General features: G+C 32.0%; 1 protein-coding gene across 4 annotated transcripts in view; it reads left to right on the plus strand.

Moving 5' to 3' along the window:
• LOC118199130 (uncharacterized) overlaps positions 1-21,276 on the plus strand; it is a 201,428-nt gene that overhangs the window by 75,817 nt on the left and 104,335 nt on the right. For all 4 annotated transcript variants that reach the window (XM_085821777.1, XM_085821778.1, XM_085821780.1 and 1 more), the window contains exon 15: positions 18,965-19,093. In XM_085821777.1, coding sequence (XP_085677903.1) covers positions 18,965-19,093 — 129 coding nt within the window. The remainder of the gene's footprint in view (positions 1-18,964; positions 19,094-21,276) is intronic.

The raw sequence follows: 21,276 nt of genomic DNA on the forward strand, positions 1-21,276 counted from the left end.
AGAAAATCTTGTTTTCGAACTAAGTGAATTTAAGATTCATTGTATTATATGTACACAGCATCGAGGTTTACCGATTTCGCCTCAGGCAAAGATTTCCAGTTTCTGATTCCGGTGTTAGAATCACTTTTGCTGTAAAATTTCAACAGCTTTTATTTATTTTTCCATATATCATACGCAATCGTGTCGCAATTCCATACGATTCTGCTATAAATCGAGGAGTAGCACCTGCCTCCATCTTTTGCAGAATTTGCACTTTTCGCATTACTGTCAATGCAATGTATTTACGTATTTCAACGTTGCAAGCAGCAAAATCATGAGTGTGTTTCTTATCTGTCATTGTATTAAAAAGGGCTGAAATTTAAAATATTCTTAATGTATCCACAAAATATCCAGATAAAAAAAAATGACAGCACTAAATAATCTCGTGAAGTAACAAAACTCAGAAAATACAACAACGGGAATCGTGAACTTGAAAGAAGAGTTGAGTGAATCGTCTGCTTTTTTACCTCGATGCAGATTAGAGGGGAAAAAACTTTTATAATGATGTCAATAATTTGGTATTTCCGTTATGACTCATTATTATTCGGTAATTATGATTTCATTATTCGGTAAGTACTTTTTCTTAGATATTTTGTACTCAATGTTGCGGTTTTCGAAACCTATAAACTGAATGTTTAATATTTTGAGAGGCAACACGGATTTCAGGAGTTGGCGGATTTGGGGTCAGTGGATATTTGGTATTTGACTGTATATATATAATAAATGATCATGTATAACCATTACTACATTCGCTTAGCATGTATGTTTTTATACCAAATTTTGTTTTTTTCAAGGATGTATATTGGCACCAGGATAAACTTCCTTTGAACAATGTCAAATTTTCATCTATGGTAATATCTCTTTCACGGGTAATTGTTGTTTAATATACTTTATGCAAATGCTCACATGTAGGCCAGATTTTGTAGAGTTTGATTTAGAGATTATGTAGGATTATTTTCTAAATCATGAGAATTATTGTTCACAAAAGTCAAGTATTTTTTATTTCACAGTGTCAATTATATGACATAATCTTGTGGAAAAAAGGAGTTTCCATTAATGTTTTCTTAGTCCAATGCATGCTTTCTTCAGGTTTTTTTATTATACCTTGTAAAATCGAAAGCGCAAGGAACAAATGCATTTCATGTGGTGATACAGGTTTCCATTCTCTTCTTCCTGTCGGTTTTCTTTTAGCAACAACATTACCTGGTTGCTCAGCATAACGATTAGTCTCTTTTACAATTATATCCACTGTTTCATCATTTATAAAATGCTCATATTATTGTAAAATGCCTGAACTGCCTTAAAATGAAATATTAATTTTAGGCAATGATTTGAACTGAAAACAAGGAGGACAAATATCTGGGACTCTGGCAAAATTTTGTTCTATTGGCGCCCTGGTAAAAGCTGTGAAGGACCATCAGTATTGTCACTGTCTTCAAATTCTGATACAGTTATATAATATTTTGAATCAGTTCCCAATTCTTCAACACTTAAATCCTCTTGTTCATTTGAGTTATGCATTTTACAAATATTAAACACGAAGAAATGGTCAGCAGGGAAACTGAATCCTTTCAAAACATGTTCTAACAGAATTTTTTTTCTAATTTGACTATACAGCAGTAGTATGCAGATACTACTGCTGTATAGTCAAATTACAGGTATTGTGCTGCCATCTTTGAATCTACATTGTAAATAAAATTGATATGGTTACAATAAAACCTAGAACTCCCATGGCCATTGTATTAAATGTGCAGCCCGTGTGAGATACAGGCATGACAAAATTTATTCAAAGTGATTGCCCGTATAACAGACTGATGCGACGACTCAAGGCCCGTCCACATGAGTATGCTTGCGACGTAGTTGATGCAACTCTTTTTTCGCCGGCGTAAATTTGCGTTACGCAGAAGACGTAAAACTGAGTTCACTCCTGTTCAGCTTTTACATCCGTAATATGAACGAACAGCCTATAGCCGACTGAGTTCTTATCACGTGTCATAATTGGAAAATCTTCTTCTTACCCGTTTCAATATGGCGTCAGAACCACACAGAGATGAGTTTTTGCTTAGAAATATTATAACTGTATACAGCAGTAAAATAATCAGCATTGTTCATGCCATCCTCAGATTTATCAAACCATATATATTGGTATAAATTTCAAATTCTCATTAAAGGGGAAAAGTATATATTTGTAAAGCAATGATTCGACCAGTATATCCATATGCTTCACCTGTTTATAACACCGTAAGTAATAGGAACCTAAATAAATTACAGTTTCTACAAAATCAAAGTTTCTGCCTTATAAAATTCTCCTTAATTATTATAAATATTCTCTATATCGTATGTAATAAAAAGCTCTATAAATATCCCAATATTAAGTACACCAAAAACTAACTTCAGCAATGTAACAACTTCTAAAATCAAGCAGTTGACTGTGAAAGAGTATTCAATAAAATACAATTACGAAATTTTGGAGGAAAGTTACAACTTGGGTCATACGGCAATCATTTATTGAATATTAATTAAATTACCTTTGCAGTGACTTCTACTTGTTACATTATTTTTCACAAGCACCGCTATTACACATAGCTGAGTGGTCAGCGCGCTGCATTGCAAATGGAAAGGTGGCGAGTTCAAACCTCAACCGTAGGCAGTATATAATTCAGTTAGCTTTTCTTATTTTGAAACGTTTTTCTTATATTTAACCATGAATCGTTATATTCTTATTTTACCTATAATTATTATTGTTTTCATTTCTTATTTTATTCATTATTATTATTGTTTTTGATTTAGTTTAAAAATGTGCATTGCAAATAAAAACCCTCATGTAATGATATAGCTGCATCTCTTTATGATATATCATCTATAAATTATCTCTTTATTTTTACTTTATTGCATATTTTATCATGCACATAATTTCTCATAAACTGTCCAAAGTTTGAATCTCATTCTAAATTCAAAAATAAATAAAAAGAAAAACAAAAGACCAAGGGAGAGGGAGTTTAAAAAATATGAAGTTGATTTTATTATATTTTGGATGGTGTATATACAGAGAATTAAGTAATTTAATTTTCTTTATATACTGTATTCCAAACCAATTTTATAAATCCTAATTTTCATACAATATAGAATCTGCAAGTCTCTCAAACTGGTCGATAATCATCCTGAAGTAATTAAAAAACAAGTAATATATATAAAAAAAAATTAAGTCAATTCCTATTTAGATCAATAAAGGAAAAAAATACAAATAGAATTTTTTAAATTAAAAATAAAAAAAAAATTTAACATGTGAAAAGCTGTATTAACATCAAGTGTCATCCACTACAAGTTTGAAAAATTGCATTTGAACTGGAGTGGATGAATAAAAAGTATTTTATTAACAACTGAAAATTTGAACAAGATATACGGAGAATGTGAGTTAATAGTAGGAATTTAATAATTCCGGATATTCATTTCGCAAACAAGGCAGTAAAGAAATGTTCAAAGAAAGTGCAAAGAGTACGCAGGCGTACTCTTTGAACAGGTCGCTCTAAATAAATCTTTCGGATCCATTCTCGCCATTTTTTTGCGGTTTTGCCTCTGCTTAATGAAGTAAAGTTTCAACTATCGAAAATCATCTGATTCGTACAACTTGCCGCAAACAAGATACAGCTCCGTTTGACGCTATATTACAGCGCCACGATATTTTTGCATAAAATAATTCTATTGGTTAAACGCACTCTTCGCAAACGTACTCATTTGGACGCTTTTTCGCTGGTAACGTAAACGCGTGTTCGTCAGCTACGTTGCGAGCGTACTCATTTGGACGGGCCTTCAGGAGTTAATGCTGTGCCAGTATCATTAACCCCTCAATGCAAAGTTTCTGAAATAAATGCATTGACAATTGACATTTATAAATCTCTGTATGCTGAAAAATAAAAATTTGGTTGGAAAATGTTCTCTGTATTTGGGTTTACATATATTTGTAAGCAAAGTGATGCTAAAGCAAAGTTTAAAGTTTAAAGAAATTAAACATTTAGCAGTAGTAGCAATGAAAGCTCCCTGAGATATACTGTGCAGACATTGAAGACAATGAAAGATTTTGAACTTAACCAATTTATTAACAATATAATAAAGAATAAAAACTCAAAAATAAATGTCAACAATATTAGCGTATTGGGAAAAATATAATATAATCATCATTCATCAAATATTTTTACCTGGTCTCCAAAACACTGGCATTCTATACAAACAAAAAAATGTCCTAAACAGTGAATATGCGGCCTAAAAATAAAGCTGGCTACCCATTCAATAAGCCCATAATCAATGGTCAAGAAAAACACCTGAAAATTTAAATGAAGTTCTTGAAAACACTTAAAACCAGCCTAATTTCGTTTGCACAAGAAGTCGTCGCCGCTCACGTATTTTTAATTCCGCCTTCATTGAAGAAACATGGATGCCGCCCACGGCGGTCACTCACATGGTAGCCGAAGAACTTTATTCTGGAACCATCATCTCGCAAACCAGAACCAATGCACTTTAATCACCGGACTGCATCCATTCTTCTGAAGGGGCTGGAAACCGCTCACTCAAATACCGGGAAAGCAGGAACTAGAAGGGTTGAGCCTGACTGACTGACTGACTGATAACTTATAGCCAGAATACCACTGAGATCAGTAGTTTATCTGGCTCAATCAAATTTATGCCGGATGGGCACAATAACATAGAACTATCTTCACATAATGTCCGCAGTAAGGAGGAAAAAGACGGATAAAGAATAGGAAGACCAGCAACGCAAGAGCTCACAAGCAAGTAACCGGCCCGGTAAAGGCGTGACTAAGTGGGAGTCATAAAATGAGTGTAGAATGTGAATAAAACTAGAGAATTTAAGAAATACACAGTACAATAAATGAGTAAAATACAAAATTAAGAATGCTAATAAACACATTGGGTACATCATTTACAGGTGAAGGGTTGAGCCAGAGCGACGCGAGATACTTATAGCAGAAGTAGGAATGACGTCATCTCACGGCAACCAATCAGCTATCGGCACGAATCGGCTTTTCAGATGACGTAACATCATGTTTCGTTTTTCCATCTCAATTAGGTTGAAACAGTCCGTTCTCAATGCAAACAGTGGCAGCAAGAAAAAGAAGTAGAAGTAACTACTATATTACATTAAAATAAGGACTAAACTAAATAAACATTTCAAGGAGGAGAGATGATGCAGTAAAAGGTTTAAAAATAAGCTATATTTTCCAACACAAAGTTTTTTTTGCTTGAAGATCACTGAGAGTATGCCCTTTGACCGATATTAACTTGCAAGCTGTGATGAGAATCTCAACAAGCAATCTCACATCTGATTTTTTTTATTTTTATGGTACAATTTATACCTTTTCTGAAATGCAAAGTTAACTAATAAATGCAATCATTTTAAAAGATGTGGCCCTCCACCAACCTCCACTTCTACAAACTGGACTCTGAGCCAGAACAGTGCCCATCCTTGCACTAGTAAATACATGGGATGCAAGGGCTTAATAGTCTGCTAAAATTAAACTTTAATGTAATTTCTTTATTTTACAAATTAGGAATGTAGAAAATTTAATAATTATTAATTATTAAAGTCATACAAAATTAATAAAATAAAATGCCTGTAAGGAATTAAAATTTAAAATCAAGTATTTTTAAAATGTTTTGAATTCATTCATCAAGGTATAATCTGCTCCGTGACTTGAGATTGATTACTTTTTTATCTGCATCCTAGTGTATTATATATTGACTTTAATTTGTTTAGTTTATTTAATTTTTGAAGTCTTGTTTTACAGGGTTCGTACGGTCCTTAAAAGTCCTTAAAAATTCTTAATTTTTTCAAAAATGATTTTTGGTCCTTAAAAGTCCTTAATTTTGACCAAAATGAATAAACGGTCCTTAATTTTGCTCATTTGACATTTCTTATCATTTCTAATGATTGCTATTCTATGTGTGAATTGCAATTTCTCATGAATATGGAATTAAAATTATGAACCAATCTGTTGGCAAATTTGCGTAGCAAACGATAAAAAAAAAAAAAAAAAAAAAAAAAAAAAAAACAATTATCTACCCGAACGAAAGTATCGGTGTCTGATTGGCTATTCACCCAATCTTTCGAAACAGGTGTTATGCATAAATTTAGGCAGATTGTGGCGAAAGTGTGAAGCCAGAAGTTCCTTAAGAGGCGAAAGTGATGATGAAAGTGCTCGAGAAAAAAAAAGGGGGGGATTCTGAAAATATTTGCCAAAATTAGAGCAATTCCAACTTGGAAGGCCACAATCCTTCCGACGCCGATAGGTACGAGATGCCTGGAAAGTGCATTTTCAATAAACTGTGGCTTCATCAAGCTGACTACAAAGACTGGATATTGATGGATGACAATCCTTATAAAGCTAAATGTGGTCTTTGTTTGAAACAAATTGAAATTTCTATAATGGGAGAGTCAGCGCTGAAAGTTCACATGAAAATTAAGTTTCGTTTTATCATTTCAATTTGTTTTTACACGGTTTTGCTTAGCTTAATTTCTGTATTTGTTTCAATTAAGGCATAAATTAATTTTTTATCACCTTCTACGGAGTTTATTCTCTTTTTCACATACTATATGTATGGGATATCGGGATTATGAGTTTAGTTCTGCAGAGGGTCTGTTATCGATTTCGCGGGAAATCTGTTAGCTCCATTTCGATTTTAGGTCGCCAAGGGCAAATTCGGTAACGTTAGCCAAGAAAAAGTGAAGTTCGAAAATACGTTTTGAAGCTTCAATAGACAATTAAGTATTTGGTTTAATCCTGTGCTCTTGATAGTAATGCATTATTTTTGCTAAAGGCGATACAATTATTAGTTGAAAACAACTAACTAATTAAAAAATTTTTAATATTTTTAAAGCTGAAAACAACTAATTGAAACTAATTTTCCTGAATTAACTAGACGCAAAATTAACTTTCATGAATTACTAAAAAGTTATTGGGTAGAAGTTTAACTGAAAATATACATTCCGTATATATATATATATATATATATATATATATATATATATATATATATATATACAGTACGAAGTCTGAGGTCGGGACTTCGGCGATCCCAGATTTGAGATTTTTCCGGATATTAGATCATTTTAAATCTACTAAGATGGCACGTAGAAATTATAAAATTGAAAATATGAAATCATGATTTATGAAATAATGAAGCATTTATGATTTAAAGGGTATCAAAATTTACAAAAGAAAAGAGCTTAATATTTATATGTTTACTTTATTAAACATTTCTTTCAATGTGAGTTGTTTGATTTGTTTTCTCTGCTGATACTTTAGACTAATACTATAGACATATAATTTCTTGTTGAGTTATTAAGTTCCATTGTTGAAGTCCTGTAATTGCTGTGTCGAGAATTCCGAATAACTTGTCAATCAAAATTTTTTCGCGTTCAGTAACCTCTCTGTTACTTTCTTCACTATTGGTAGCTGTATTTTCTGGATTTAGAACCATACTACAGATTTCCCCTCCATTAATTGATTGATGATTGGGGCATTGTCATCGCAATGAAAAACTTCTGTTTAACTTCCCTAAATTCTGCCGCCTGGTGCGACCATGCAAGCTCTGGCGCTGGTTCTGGCTTTATGTGAATAACAAATCACTTATTCTTAATTCAAATAGCACTAAATATAATCGTTTGTTCCATGAGTATCATTAACAAAATCTATTTTCAGCATAAGGAAAGAAATTTCTGTTAAATCTCCCCTTGTCAACATTTTAGCGCATTAAACTTAAATCTATAATCGGATAATACTCCGTTGTTTGGCGTCGCTGCATGAGTCATCACTCAAGTTGTCATCCGTTGATAAACATGCGGTGATAAAAGCAAAATACAATAAATAATGATTCGCGATTTCGGCATCAAGGATATAAAATATTAGTTGGTGTAAAATTAACAAATGTTTCGGTTTGAGATTATGCCAAGCAGATACGCAGCTATGGAGTCAAGTTACTAATCACACAAATTTATGGTAAAATAATTATTTCTTCAATAATGAGATATTTTATTTAGCGCCAAACTGAGATTAAGAATCGGGATTTCCGCATGTTTTTTTATGATAAGGAAAAAAATCTAACGCACATGCGTAAAGCATACCCCTTCCCTCCAAAAAAGCCCTAAAAAAATTGGTTGGTGGTGGCTTTGAGGTCCGGATTTTAGATCATTCCAGCTATTGGATGTCCAGATCTATCTTTTTTATAATCTTCTATGTTTATTTTAACTTTACTTTGATTTCGATTTCATAATGACAATTTCCAATGTTTAATTCTACAAATAATATAGTACTCAAATACATAAAGATGATAGTGTCGGGGACGGTTACTCGAGTTTTACAGGATTTCTCTACAGTAATTGATTCTTACTCCAAATTGAATTGACTAAAATGCTTCATGAGAATAAGTTCTTTGAGTAGCAACTATTCGCGGAAATATTTGGCCTGACTAGAATTGCCGGTTTGGCTTTAACTTATAACTCGAGTAAAGATGAAACACTTTCATATTTACGTATTTTTATCAATTATTGTTCATTGAACGGGAGTTGGTTTGTTCCCCTTGAAAAGTCAACTAATTTCCGATCTATGACAATAATTACATGTTTTTATTTTTCCTTTTACAATTGTAATATTATTCTTCGTGATGATTTAACTCCAGTCCCCGTTAAAACATTATTAACATTTTGCTTTCAAATTACTTCAAAACATCTTACAAAATATAACTTACCAGTATGGATACACACTTTTAAAATAATTCTACTTTAATTAAACTTAGGAGATAATATAATCAATTAATCAATACTGTTTAGGAATTAAATTATTATTAACTAACTTTGCAGCAATTGCGCAAGTAATAATAACTTGTATTCGCACTAAATGGATTTAAGTTCATACAACATTATATATATATATATATATATAGTAAAAAATGTATATTTTCAGTATACATTTCTTATTATATATATATATTTCTTATTATATATATATATAGAGAGAGATACATTATATACATATATATGCGATACTTAATTTTACTAATGCCTTGCATATAATGCCCCTTTTAGCTGCAAAACATCTTTCCCTTCTGAACTGCAGAGTTTCTTCTAACAGTATCATGAATTTTGTCAAGTTAGAAGAACCATCTACTTCAGGAAAAGATGTAACTGCTAATTCAACATCAATAAGTGTAGAAAATAATAAAATTAATTCTTTTCTTTTCCGATCTGAAGTTACAGATGCAGAAATATTGTGGGCTTTTAAGTGCATCAAAAGCCACTATTCTTTTAAATCGTGCGATGATATTGGGCCTTTATTCACTAAAATGTTCCCGGATAGTTCCATTGCAAAATAGTTTTCATGTGGTGAAAAGTTGGTGTTGGTGTATTTAATTATGGCAAAGCACACGAGGGCTATCTGCCTAAAGGGAGGGATGCCTTTCGTGGAGGACTTTCTAAGGGAAACTGGCTCGTATACACGTTACACATGGGGAAAACCACGAAAACGCCCATGCAGCCAGCCCGTTCGCGGGATTCGAACCTCAGACTGAACTACCAGTGTTCAGCGCCTTTACCGCTCGGCCGCTGGTGGGCCCATGTGGTGAAAAGAAGAAATGTGCTTATATCTGTTATTTTGGTCGTGGCCCTTATTTTAAAACTTTGTTACTAAAGCATTGTAAAAATGCTGAGTTTTTTACATTACTATTTGATGAGACTCTTAATCTGACAAATCAAAAGAAGCAACTAGATATTTATGTGAGGTACTGGCATCACGAAAATAAGGTCAGAACTCAGTGCCTTACTTCTGCATTTATAGGGCATGCAAAAAGTGAAATTATTTTATCCAAATTTTATGAATGTGTTGAAAAACTAGACTTGTCAAAACTCTTACAAATATCGATGGATGGTCCTGCAGGAAACTGGAAATTTTATGATTTATTGCAACAGGACTTGACAAAGAAATATAACATTCAATGCTTGACATTAGGGACATGTGGTTTATACATTCTTAACAATGCTTTCAAGCATAGGATGTCATCCACTGGCTGGGACATTCCATCATTCTTATCCTCCTTATATTGGATTTTTAAAGATTCTCCTGCAAGACGTGAAGATTTTTTAAGTATATCTGGCTTAAAAAAGCTACCTGTGAAGTTCTGCTTTTACTGATGGTTGCAAAATGTCCCAGCAGTTGAAAGAGCCATTGAAATATGGGATTACTTGCTACTGTACATTAAAGAAGTTGAAATGGGGAAGTTTAAAAAAAAATTCATCGAAATCCTTCTCAAATATTTTGGGGGCAACTAAAGATAAAACATTTCTTATAAAATTACATTTTTTTCTCTCTCTGTTGAAAATATTATTGCCTTTCCTTGAATATTATCAAAGTGATAAACCACTTATTCCCTTTTTTGCTGAAGATATCTTAAAACTTGTAAATAATTGCCATCAGCACTTTAAAATTTTGAAACTAGAATATTAAAAAATAACTAAAGCAGAAAATCTTTATAAATTTAATTTTAATGATCCAAATTGTTATAATGATAAAAGTAAAGTTTATTTGTGATTCATTGCTGAGCAGTTAATGAATGATAAATGCCGCAAGAAGGACATTTTACAAGCTGAAAGTTTTGCATTGAAACAAGGTCAACAATGTGTCTTAACAATAGTACAACACTTAATGTCTAAATGTCCAATAAATTATTCTCTTATTCGAAATGCATCTTGTATAGACCCGCGATTGATGGTTAAAAGTCCAGAAAAAGCCCAGAACAAAATGAAAATAGTTCTAATGGTATTAATGCAGAATAAACGTGTTTTACAAGATGATTGGGATGAAATTCTGCTGCAGTTTAGAGAGTTTCTAGACAAAGTAGTTAAGACAAATTTACATGAATTTTCTACTTTTGATCCTCAAAATCTTTCTCTTGACACATTTCTCACTTCTTATTTTCATGATTTTCACTATTCAAAAGTATGGAAAATAGTGAAAATGATTCTTATCTTGTCACATGGACAGGCCTCTGTGGAAAGGGGCTTCTCTGTAAATAAAGCAATTGAAATTGAAAATTTAAGTGACTCATCATAAATTTTTCAACGCACAGTATTTGATTACATAAAATTATCTGGAGTTTTTCTTAATATTGAAATTAATAAAGAAATGAGATCAGCAGCAGCTTTTGCAAGGTCTAAATATATGCAGTATTTAGAAGAACAAAAATCTTTAACTAAATCTGAAAATTCAAAGAGGAAAAGAAATATCGTTGAGGAAGAAATTGATTATATGAAGCAGAAGAAAAAATTTCTTCAAAGGGACATTAAAGATATTAATGAAGAAGTAGATGCTTTAGCAGATAAAGCTGAGACTAGCATGAACATTGATTTGTTTATCAAAGCAAACGAACTTAGAAGAATAGTTAAAGAAAAGGAAATAGACATAAATAAATTAGATGTTAAAATAGCTGAAAAGATTTCAGATTTAAAAAAAGCACAAATGTTTTGTATCTTTTATTGTACAGTTTTTTATTCTAGTATCTTTCAAAAACCCAAGGAAATAAATTGTATGTTTACAAATCAATTATTTTAATCTGCAAAATATTCTTACATTGTGATTATAATAGTAGTTGACTGTGTTTAAATAAATATCAAATAAGTTAATAATAATCATGTAAATCTCTAAAATAGTGACTGTTATTAGTGTAAAATACACTTATACATGTTTTTAAAGAAATTATGTTCCTAATTTAATGTTATCTACTTCATAACTTGTAGGGAGTTAGTTTAATTTTCAAAATTGTTTTATGGTAAGTATTAAAGTGAATTTAATAATAGTGCATAATACACACTTCTGTTAGTTTCTTAAAGTGAAATTACAAGCATGAAGTCGGTTGTATGGATAATTGCTTTATTCTATTTGTTTTTTTGTTTGCTGATAGGTCCTTAATTTTTTCTTTGATGGTCCTTAAAAGTCCTTAATTTTCATGTAAGGAAATGTGTACGAACCCTGTTTTAACCACTGATTATTTTTGTAGCTTCCATTCACATCCAGATATAACTCAAAGTTGGCCTCATCAAAAATTCTTTTATCTGCTCCTTAAAAAACTGAAGGAATTCTCCACTATTTTTATTTATTATTGTATGAATATTGTTATATTGATTTACTCTTGTTTCTTTTCCAATTAGCAAGTTTGCCACTATGAAAAATTTAATTTGTGTTTATTAGCTTTTGACTTTGTATATATATATATATGTGTGTGTGTGTGTGTGTGTAATGATATTTTTAAATCAATTGATTAAATTAAATTCTAATAATATTGCTTAATAATGTGTTGGTGATTCTCTACCTAAATTGCATCCCTGTTCCTAAATTTTGGCGAAATCCTTTCTTTAGTATAAAATATATTAACCTGTTGGCGCCCGCCAAATCGCAAAACTAATAAATCTGTCATATTACATAAAGTCCTTAAGAACACTCCTGATGAGAAGATAGCGTCACCTCGTGATTTCAATTAATATCGCTGATTGGATGAGCCTCGTGATGCACACATATGTATAAATAGGGCTTCTGCTCAAGGTACGAAAAGAACGCTTGTGAGATGGATGCTAAAATAAACCTACCACTTTATATTCCAAAATTTGTCTCATTCCTGTTGCCCCGGCTGCACGAAACAAATAATGTATGAGAAATTATATTTCAGAAAGCCGGTAGGATACCACCTTCAAATGGATTATCTAAAAAAGAACATACCCCAAGGATTATATGGACAAAATGTTACGCACTTTAGATGAATTTGCCGCTGTGCGACTTCTATGTTTCTACATTTTTCTCTAGGTGTTCTTGCTTCAAGAGAATCATCCTTCTGTTACCTGTATTCTGGTATTCTGCAGATTATTTTACGTCCAGAGAAGCATCCTTCTGCCCCCTGTGATGTGTGATCTGTGTTTCCATCGAAAGTTCGTCATTCATCAAATGTGCTCTTACCGTTGACCTACTTTTGAGGATGGAAATCTTTCCCTATGTCTACGCCGTTCTGTGTTGCTCTTGAGAGCTTTGTGCTTGTGTGGTGATTGATCATGTTTTGCGAAAATCTAATCAAGAGTGCACAAAAATGTGTATTTTCGTGTCGATTTCATCACTCGTATTCTCGTCACAATAAGTTAAACAGAAGCAATTAGTAAAAAGATTGGCGATGCAAATGATATTATAACTATTGAATTATAATTCTTGATTTAATAATAGTGCTTTTATTTTGAAAATTTTAAAAAGTATTATGTTGGTATAAATGTATTTTAAATTTGGTATTTAAAGGATGTATTTTGGTTTTAATGTTGTTTTGGGAAAATTTAAAGAGTATTATTTTTGAGTTAGTTTTATTTATGAAAGTATTATTAAGAGAATAATGGCTAATGAAAACATCTCTGATCCTGATGATTCATTAAGGGCAGCTAGCGCTGAACCTGAAACAAGTATAATTCCCTTTGACGTGCAGAATGATATGGATATAAATTCATGGCTTGAGTACTTTAACAAAACTCATTTAGATAAAGATGAAACGTGGAAGCTTAATAATGTAGCTCGATATCTAAAAGGTAATGCACTTAGCGTATATGTCAAAAACTGCCATAAAATTACTAAATATGTAGAATTAGTCCAAATTTTAAAGGAAAATTTTTTCGAACCCACTTTAACTACGTTTGGTGATTTTGCCAATTACAAGTACAATCATAAAGAGGACATAACGCAATGTTTTCGCAAAAAATTAGATATTGGTAAAAAATTAAATCTAACTCATGAAATGATCTTGGAGGGTCTGGCGGATGGCCTTCCTATAGAATTAAAATCTTTAATGACGATCAACGCACCCTCTGACCCCATCTTTTAGCTTACTCATGTCCATAAGCTTATTAAGATTAGCGAAAATCAACAAATCAAAAGTGCACCTCCCAGATTTGTTACTCTGATTGGGAACAGTCCCAAAGATTACAATCGATTTAATAGAAGTAGAATTTCAGCTTCAAGCTATGAAACTACTGTGAAACAAGATTCTCCTAGACCCAACAATTTCCAACGTTTTCAGAGACCAAGTAATTTTTATAATCGGTTCAGGGGTCCAAGATTTACAAGCCATCATAATTATAATTCTCAAAATAAATTGCCATTGCCACCCAGTCCCTGTAGACTTTGCACCCGGAACGGAATCCCAAATGCTTTTCACTGGTTTCAGGTTTGTCCTTTCAGAGGGGAGAGATCTGATACACCTAATGTTACGCCCCTTGCAATAGAACCAACCCCAGAAACCCCTCACAGTAGTTGACTATTAAAGGTGTCGGGATATTTGTCCAATAAGAAACGTCTAGAGTGTGTTGTAGACAGTGGTGCCACCATATCAATAATTTCTTCCAAAACAGCTAGACAATTACGTTTAAAAGTACAAAGGGTTAGATCATTTTCAGTAACCCAAACTAAAGGAAAAATAATCTTCAACAAAATATGTTGTATACAAATGAAAATTGGATGGATTAGTAACCAAATTACCTTGTTTGTTTTTGATAATAATTTGAATTATGTAATTTTAGGACTTTATGAATGCAAATTATTTGAGTTGAGTATTGATTGTACTAATTTAAAAATTAAACAGAGAGCTATTGTACTTAATGATGACTGCCATTTTGACAGCCGACCCATATCTCTACACCTCCAACTTCAAGGTGGTACAACAAATGTTTATCCATGTGTTAATAATGATGATGATGTAAGAAATTTTCCAACCTGTAAATCTCGGACTACAAATCCAAAGGAATTAGTTTCTCAGTCTAACATTTATGTGAAAAATGCTGTTTCTAATACTGTCGATAACAAAGAGTATAACTTGGAAAAATTGTTAAATGATTATTCATCTGTGTTTTCTAAAAATAAGTATGATGTAGGAAAAATTAATATTGAACCTCAACGAATTAATTTAAATTCTGATTTGCCTGTATCATTAAGACCTTATAGAACATCCTCTATGGAAAAAGAGGAAATTAAGACCCAAATTGATCAATTATTACAAGTAGGTATAATTAAAGAAAGTTGTAGCCCATATTCGTCCCCCGTGACTTTAGTACTTAAACGTGAGGAAGGTAAGAAAACTAGATTGTGTATAGATTATCAAAAATTGAATTCCCTGGCTAAAACAGATGCAAACCCTCTTCCTCGCATTTACACTTTGTTAGACAAATTAAGTAAAGCAAAAGTATTTTCTACAATTGATTTGAGGTCTGGTTTCTGGCATATCCCGATTCACCCTGCAGACACTGAGAACTTAGCTTTTTGTACGAATTTTGGATTATTCGAATGGTTAAGACTCCCTTCTGGTTTCAAAAATGCTCCTGCAATTTTTAATAGAACAATTAGACGAATATTAACAAAAAATAAAATTAATTTCGCTTGCAGTTACTTTGATGATATAATCGTTTACTCTTCCTCTGAGAAGGAACATTTAGAACATTTAAAAATTTTATTTGAAGTGTTTAAAGAGGAGCATATTAAATTGAATCGAAACAAATGTGTGTTCGCCAGAGATCAGATCACATTTCTTGGCTATGAAATAAAAAATGGTAGAATAATTCCCGATAACCATAATATAGAAGTTATTAAGAAACTTAAAAACCCCAGTAACACCAAAGAGTTACAAAGAGTTTTGGGAAGTGTGAATGTGTATCATAGATTCATTCCGAATTATGCAACTATTAGAGCTCCATTAAACAGACTCTTGGAAAAAGATGTCAAGTGAGAATGGGATGACCAATGTCAAAAAGCTTTCGACGAAATGAAAAGAATACTGATTTCCAAACCTGTTTTACAATTGTATGATTCCAGTAGGCCATGTCATATTTTTGTTGACACTTCTCAACTGTTGGAGCTGTTTTGAAACAACCAGATGAAAATGATGTCCTTCACCCTGTATCATATCATTCCCGAACTTTAAGAAATTATGAGAAAAATTATATGATTACTGAGAATGTTTGGCCATAATAGATGCCCTAGACAAATTCTATTACTATCTGCATGGACAAAAATTTGTTATATATACGGACCATGCGGCCCTCGTTTGGCTCAAAAATGTTAAAAATTTAAAAGGTAGATTCTTTTGTTGGTCACTCAAACTAAGTATGTTCAATTATGAAGTAAAATATCAGAAGGGCTCTACCAATATTGAAGCTGACATGCTTTCTAGACATCCTGTTTCACAGCACCTCCAACATATGTACATTTACGTGATAGAAATGAAATAATCCAACAACAAAAAACTGATAATGTCTGTGGAAAAAAATTACCAAGAGATAAATGATATGAAAGAATTTTTATAAAATTGTAGTACCTAAATCTTTAAGATTAAAATTGTTGAATAAAACCCATGAAAATTTTGGTCACCCGGGAGTTCAAATTATGCTTAACTTAATCACCCCTCAATATTATTGGCCTCATATTAGCGAAGATATCGGAAATTTTGTTAAACATTGTCATACTTGTCAACTTAATAAAAAGAAAAAACAGAAAAAATTTGGTCTTATGCAAGACGTACCCCCAACCGACAAACCTTTCGAATGTCTCTCTATTGACACTGTGGGAGGATTTAATTATTATAATTCTACAAAAAAATATTTACATATAGTTATTGACCATGCAACAAGATATGTCTGGGCTTTTCCCTCTAAAAGTGTAACTTCAGAAACCTATGCCAATTGTCTAAAACAAATATTTCAAATACAAGTCCCCGAAAAAATTCTGAGTGACAGGAATGCAGCCTTCACTTCCTCTAGATTCAAAAAATTTCTTAAAAAGCATAATGTTAAACAACTTTTAACTTCATCTCACCATCCCCAGACAAATGGTAAAGTAGAAAGAGTAAATCAATCAATAGTAAGTCGACTAAAATATAAAGTAAATTCTTCTTCTAAAAAAGTACCATGGACTAAAGTGCTAGAGCAAGTTGTTATCGAATATAACAACTCCCCTCATACGGTAACTAAGTTCACCCCAGCATACTTACTATTTGGTAACCTCTCTTTTGAATCTCCAATTGATCAAAATAAATACCCTTCCTTAAATGAAGCAAGGGCTTTAGCAAAGAAAAGAACTATCGAATACTAACGAAAGAATAAAACTAGATATGACATCAGATTTGTAGAATCTAAATTTCAACCTGGAGATTTTGTCCTTTACGAGGAATTCGAATACCCAAATACTATAAAATTGACTTCACCCTATTCAGGCCCTTATCAGATTATGAATAAATTATCTGAAGTTAATTATGAAATCGACAAGGAAAATTTTCACGTGAAGAAACCAACTGAGATTGTACATGCATCAAAATTAAGGTTCTATTATCCACCCGAGAACTTTAAATTACATCATGAATAAATCAAAATTTATAAATCAATAAACTATCCATAACCCTTCTTTTAGTTTTCATCCTGTTGTCTCCCTTAATAGTTGATTTATCTCTCAGTGTCTGAAAAGTTTGTCTGCCCTTTTCTTTTACTGGGCTCCTTCAAACTTGAGTTTCAGGTTCAGTGCACTTTCCATGTGGGAAACACTCAATTGAGGCTATACTACAAGTAGAGTACTATACCCTCACATTTCCTTGAGCTCATGTTTTCCTATGTTTGTGTTATAAATTGTAGCAACAGTTGAAAAAGTTAAATTTCAGTCGTTGAAACTTCTGAATTTCATTTTATGTTTCTGCAGCATTGTGTACAAAAAACTGGTATGGATGTTGGAAGTTAAATTTTGTTTTGTTATCATTAATAAGAGAAAAATAGAGTGACAAAATATGTTAAAAACCTAGTAAAATGTGTATTTTCAACAAGAGTATAAGAGCTCTAGTATCGTGACATAAAAACTCAAATGTTTCCAGTGCCAATGCTAATCCATTATTCTAGCGCTAATTAAATGATTCGGAGATCTCCAAAGACCAGTAAAAGACTGAAGATGAGCCTGAATGACAACTCTAATGATTGTACGGACTCATACACAAACTGTGAATGGCATGCCCTAAGATATAAACTTACAAATTCAGTTATATTACTATTTCCTATTGCCGCGTAGCTAACCAGCAATATGTTATTAGTGATTTATTTGTTCTGCACTTAGTTACTATATTATAATTTCATTAATCATTTATTATATTTTATATACTGTATTAATTATATTCAAATATTTTATGTAAACATTTTGTGTGCCTTGAGGTAAATCCAATCAATTTTCCTACTCACTTAATTTCCTAATAACTAAAGTTTCTGCTCTCACTATCTGGACTGTCTTGGGTCGACGGCCGCGACTGCAAGCCTTTTCAGATGGGGGGGGGGGATAATCTGTAATGATATTTTTAAATCAATTGATTAAATTAAATTCTAATAATATTGCTTAATAATGTGTTGGCGATTCTCTACCTAAATTGCATCCCTGTTCCTAAATTTTGGCGAAATCCTTTCTTTAGTATAAAATATATTAATTTGTTGGCACCCGCCAAATCGCCAAACTCATAAATCTGTCATATTACATAAAGTCCTTAAGAACACTCCTGATGAGAAGATAGCGTCACCTCGTGATTTCAATTAATATCGCTGATTGGATGAGCCTCGTGATGCACACATATGTATAAATAGGGCTTCTGTTCAAGGTACGAAAAGAACGCTTGTGAGATGGATGCTAAAATAAACCTACCACTTTATATTCCAAAATTTGTCTCATTCCTGTTGCCCCGGCTGCACAAAACAAATAATGTATGAGAAATTACATTTCATATATATATGTATACACACACACATTTTAATTTTGTTTGATTTTATTCATTTTATTTCATATTATATATATATATTTTTTTCATTTTATTTATACAATTTATCCAGGCAACTTCAGAATTACAAGCATCAAATGAAAAGTGTACTGATCTTGAAAAAGAATTAGGAGGTACCCAAGAACAGTTAAAGGAACTTCAATCTCAGAAAGATGATTTGCAAAAAGAGCTTAACCTTCAAGTAAGATTTATTTGTATCAAAAGTAGTATCTTAATAATTTGTTACGCAGAGAAGTTGTAAATTGCATTGCTTGGTGTAAACTTTGCTTTATTAAATTTTTCCCTTGGCTGTTTATGATTAAATATGTATTTTACAGCTCTTAGATACTTTTGTTCTTTTATATATATATATACATATAAAAGAACAATATATATACAGTCAAAAGTCTTTAATCTGGGCTTGTTGGGACTTCGGCGATTCCGGATTATAGATCATCAATTTAAATCTGGTAAGATGGCATGCAGAAATTATCAAATTAAAAATATGAAACCGTAATTCATGAAATAAATAGCAATTATGATCTAAAGGGTATCAAAATTTACAAAAAAAAAAAAAAAAAAAAAAAGCTTAATATTTATCTGTTTATTTTATTAAATATTTCTTTTAACGTGCGCATGCGTAAAACATACATTACATATAGTCAAAATTAGAAAATTGCAACCAGAAAACTATTTGATGTGTATTCGTGATATTCATAACGATGAGGAATTTGATTTAAATCATATCAAAGACAGAGTACATCGAGATGAAATACTACCTTTAGTAAGGAATTATAAGCCGAATAAAATCAAAACATCTGCCCTGAAGATAAGGATAGTGCTGACAGATCAACTTCCAGTTCATTGTGCGCCGCGATGTCCCCCCCCCCCCGCAGAGCAGCGTGAAATTGATAAACAGATTTTGGAATGGTTAAGAAACATTAACGGAAATGGTGAATTTGCTGTGAATTCTGTTTATAACAATAGCATGGATGTGAAGTTTTCATCCCCCCATTTATGTAGTCTAAGTACAGCTTTGAAAATTTTCAGTAGAGACATCCTTCCTCTTATTTAGATAGTCTTAATATATTTTGCTGTAGTTAAAATAATTTAAGCCACTGTCTTTTTATTATTATTATTATTATTTCTGTTAGAAAATTACTGAAATTATTTTTAATTTTAGCTTTGTCTTCTTATTATTAAAATCTATAGCTTATATATATTATATATATATATATATACAGTCAAAAGTCATTAATTCGGACACCCATAATTCGGAATGATCTATAATCCGGACCTCAAAACTAAAAACTTTCTGCGCATGCGCCGCGTTGAGACATGCGCATAGGCGTTTACGCGTGCGCATAAGACGACTGTGCATATGAGTGTGCGCAAGTGCAGAATACGTTTTCGCGTGCGCGTTTTATGTATAATGGACGTATAAGCTAAAATTATCTAATTATCTGTTTCAGTTAATGTTGATGATTGCGTTGTTCCTTAATTTTCGAATTGGGTCCGGCTTATTATTTTTTGCAGACTGTAAGAGCAATTTTATAAAAGTAAGCTTGAACTTTCGATTATATCAAATAGAATATCCGATATATATTTGTTAATTTGTAAAGGATCTAAAGCGAAAGTATGTTTTGAAATCCGAAATCTGTTTATCAATTTCACGCTGCTCGGCGGGGGGAACGCCGCGGCGGGCGCGTAATGAATTGGAAGTTGATTTGTCAGCACTATCCTTATCTTCAGCACAGATGTTTTTATTTTATTTGGCTTATAATTCCTTACCAAATGTAGTATTTTATCTCGATACGCTCCGTCTTTGATATGATTTAAAACAAGTTCCTCGTCATTATAATTCGCTTCTGATAGCGAAGAAAGTGACAGAGGTTATTGAAAATGAAAAAATTTCAATTGACAAATTAGTCGGTGTTCTCTCGACACAGCAATTATAGGACTTGAACAGCGGAACTTTGTAACTGAACAAGAAATTATGTCTGTTTAATAGAATTAAAGAGAAAGTATTATCACATGAAACGAAGCAAAACTTAACTTACATTGAAAGAAATGTTTAATAAAGTAAACAAATAAATATTAAGCTTTTTCTTTTTGCAAATTTTGATACCCTTTAGATCATAATTGTTCTTTATTTCATAAATTACGGTTTCATATTTTTAATTTTAGAATTTCTGCATGCCATCTTACAAGATTTAAACTGATGATCTATAATCCGGAAAAATCAATAATCCGGAATTGCCGAAGTCCCGACGAGTCCGGATTAACGACTTTTGACTGTATATATCTTTTTAATTTGGGCTCTTCCACCTCTCTGTTCTAAAAATAGTAATTTTTTTTTTTTAAACTGTCTTATTCCTGAAAACT

Source organism: Stegodyphus dumicola, chromosome 8, assembly GCF_044657685.1.
Source record: "Stegodyphus dumicola isolate Sdum_Otavi_A_Nest chromosome 8, ASM4465768v1".
Lineage (NCBI taxonomy): Eukaryota > Metazoa > Arthropoda > Arachnida > Araneae > Eresidae > Stegodyphus > Stegodyphus dumicola.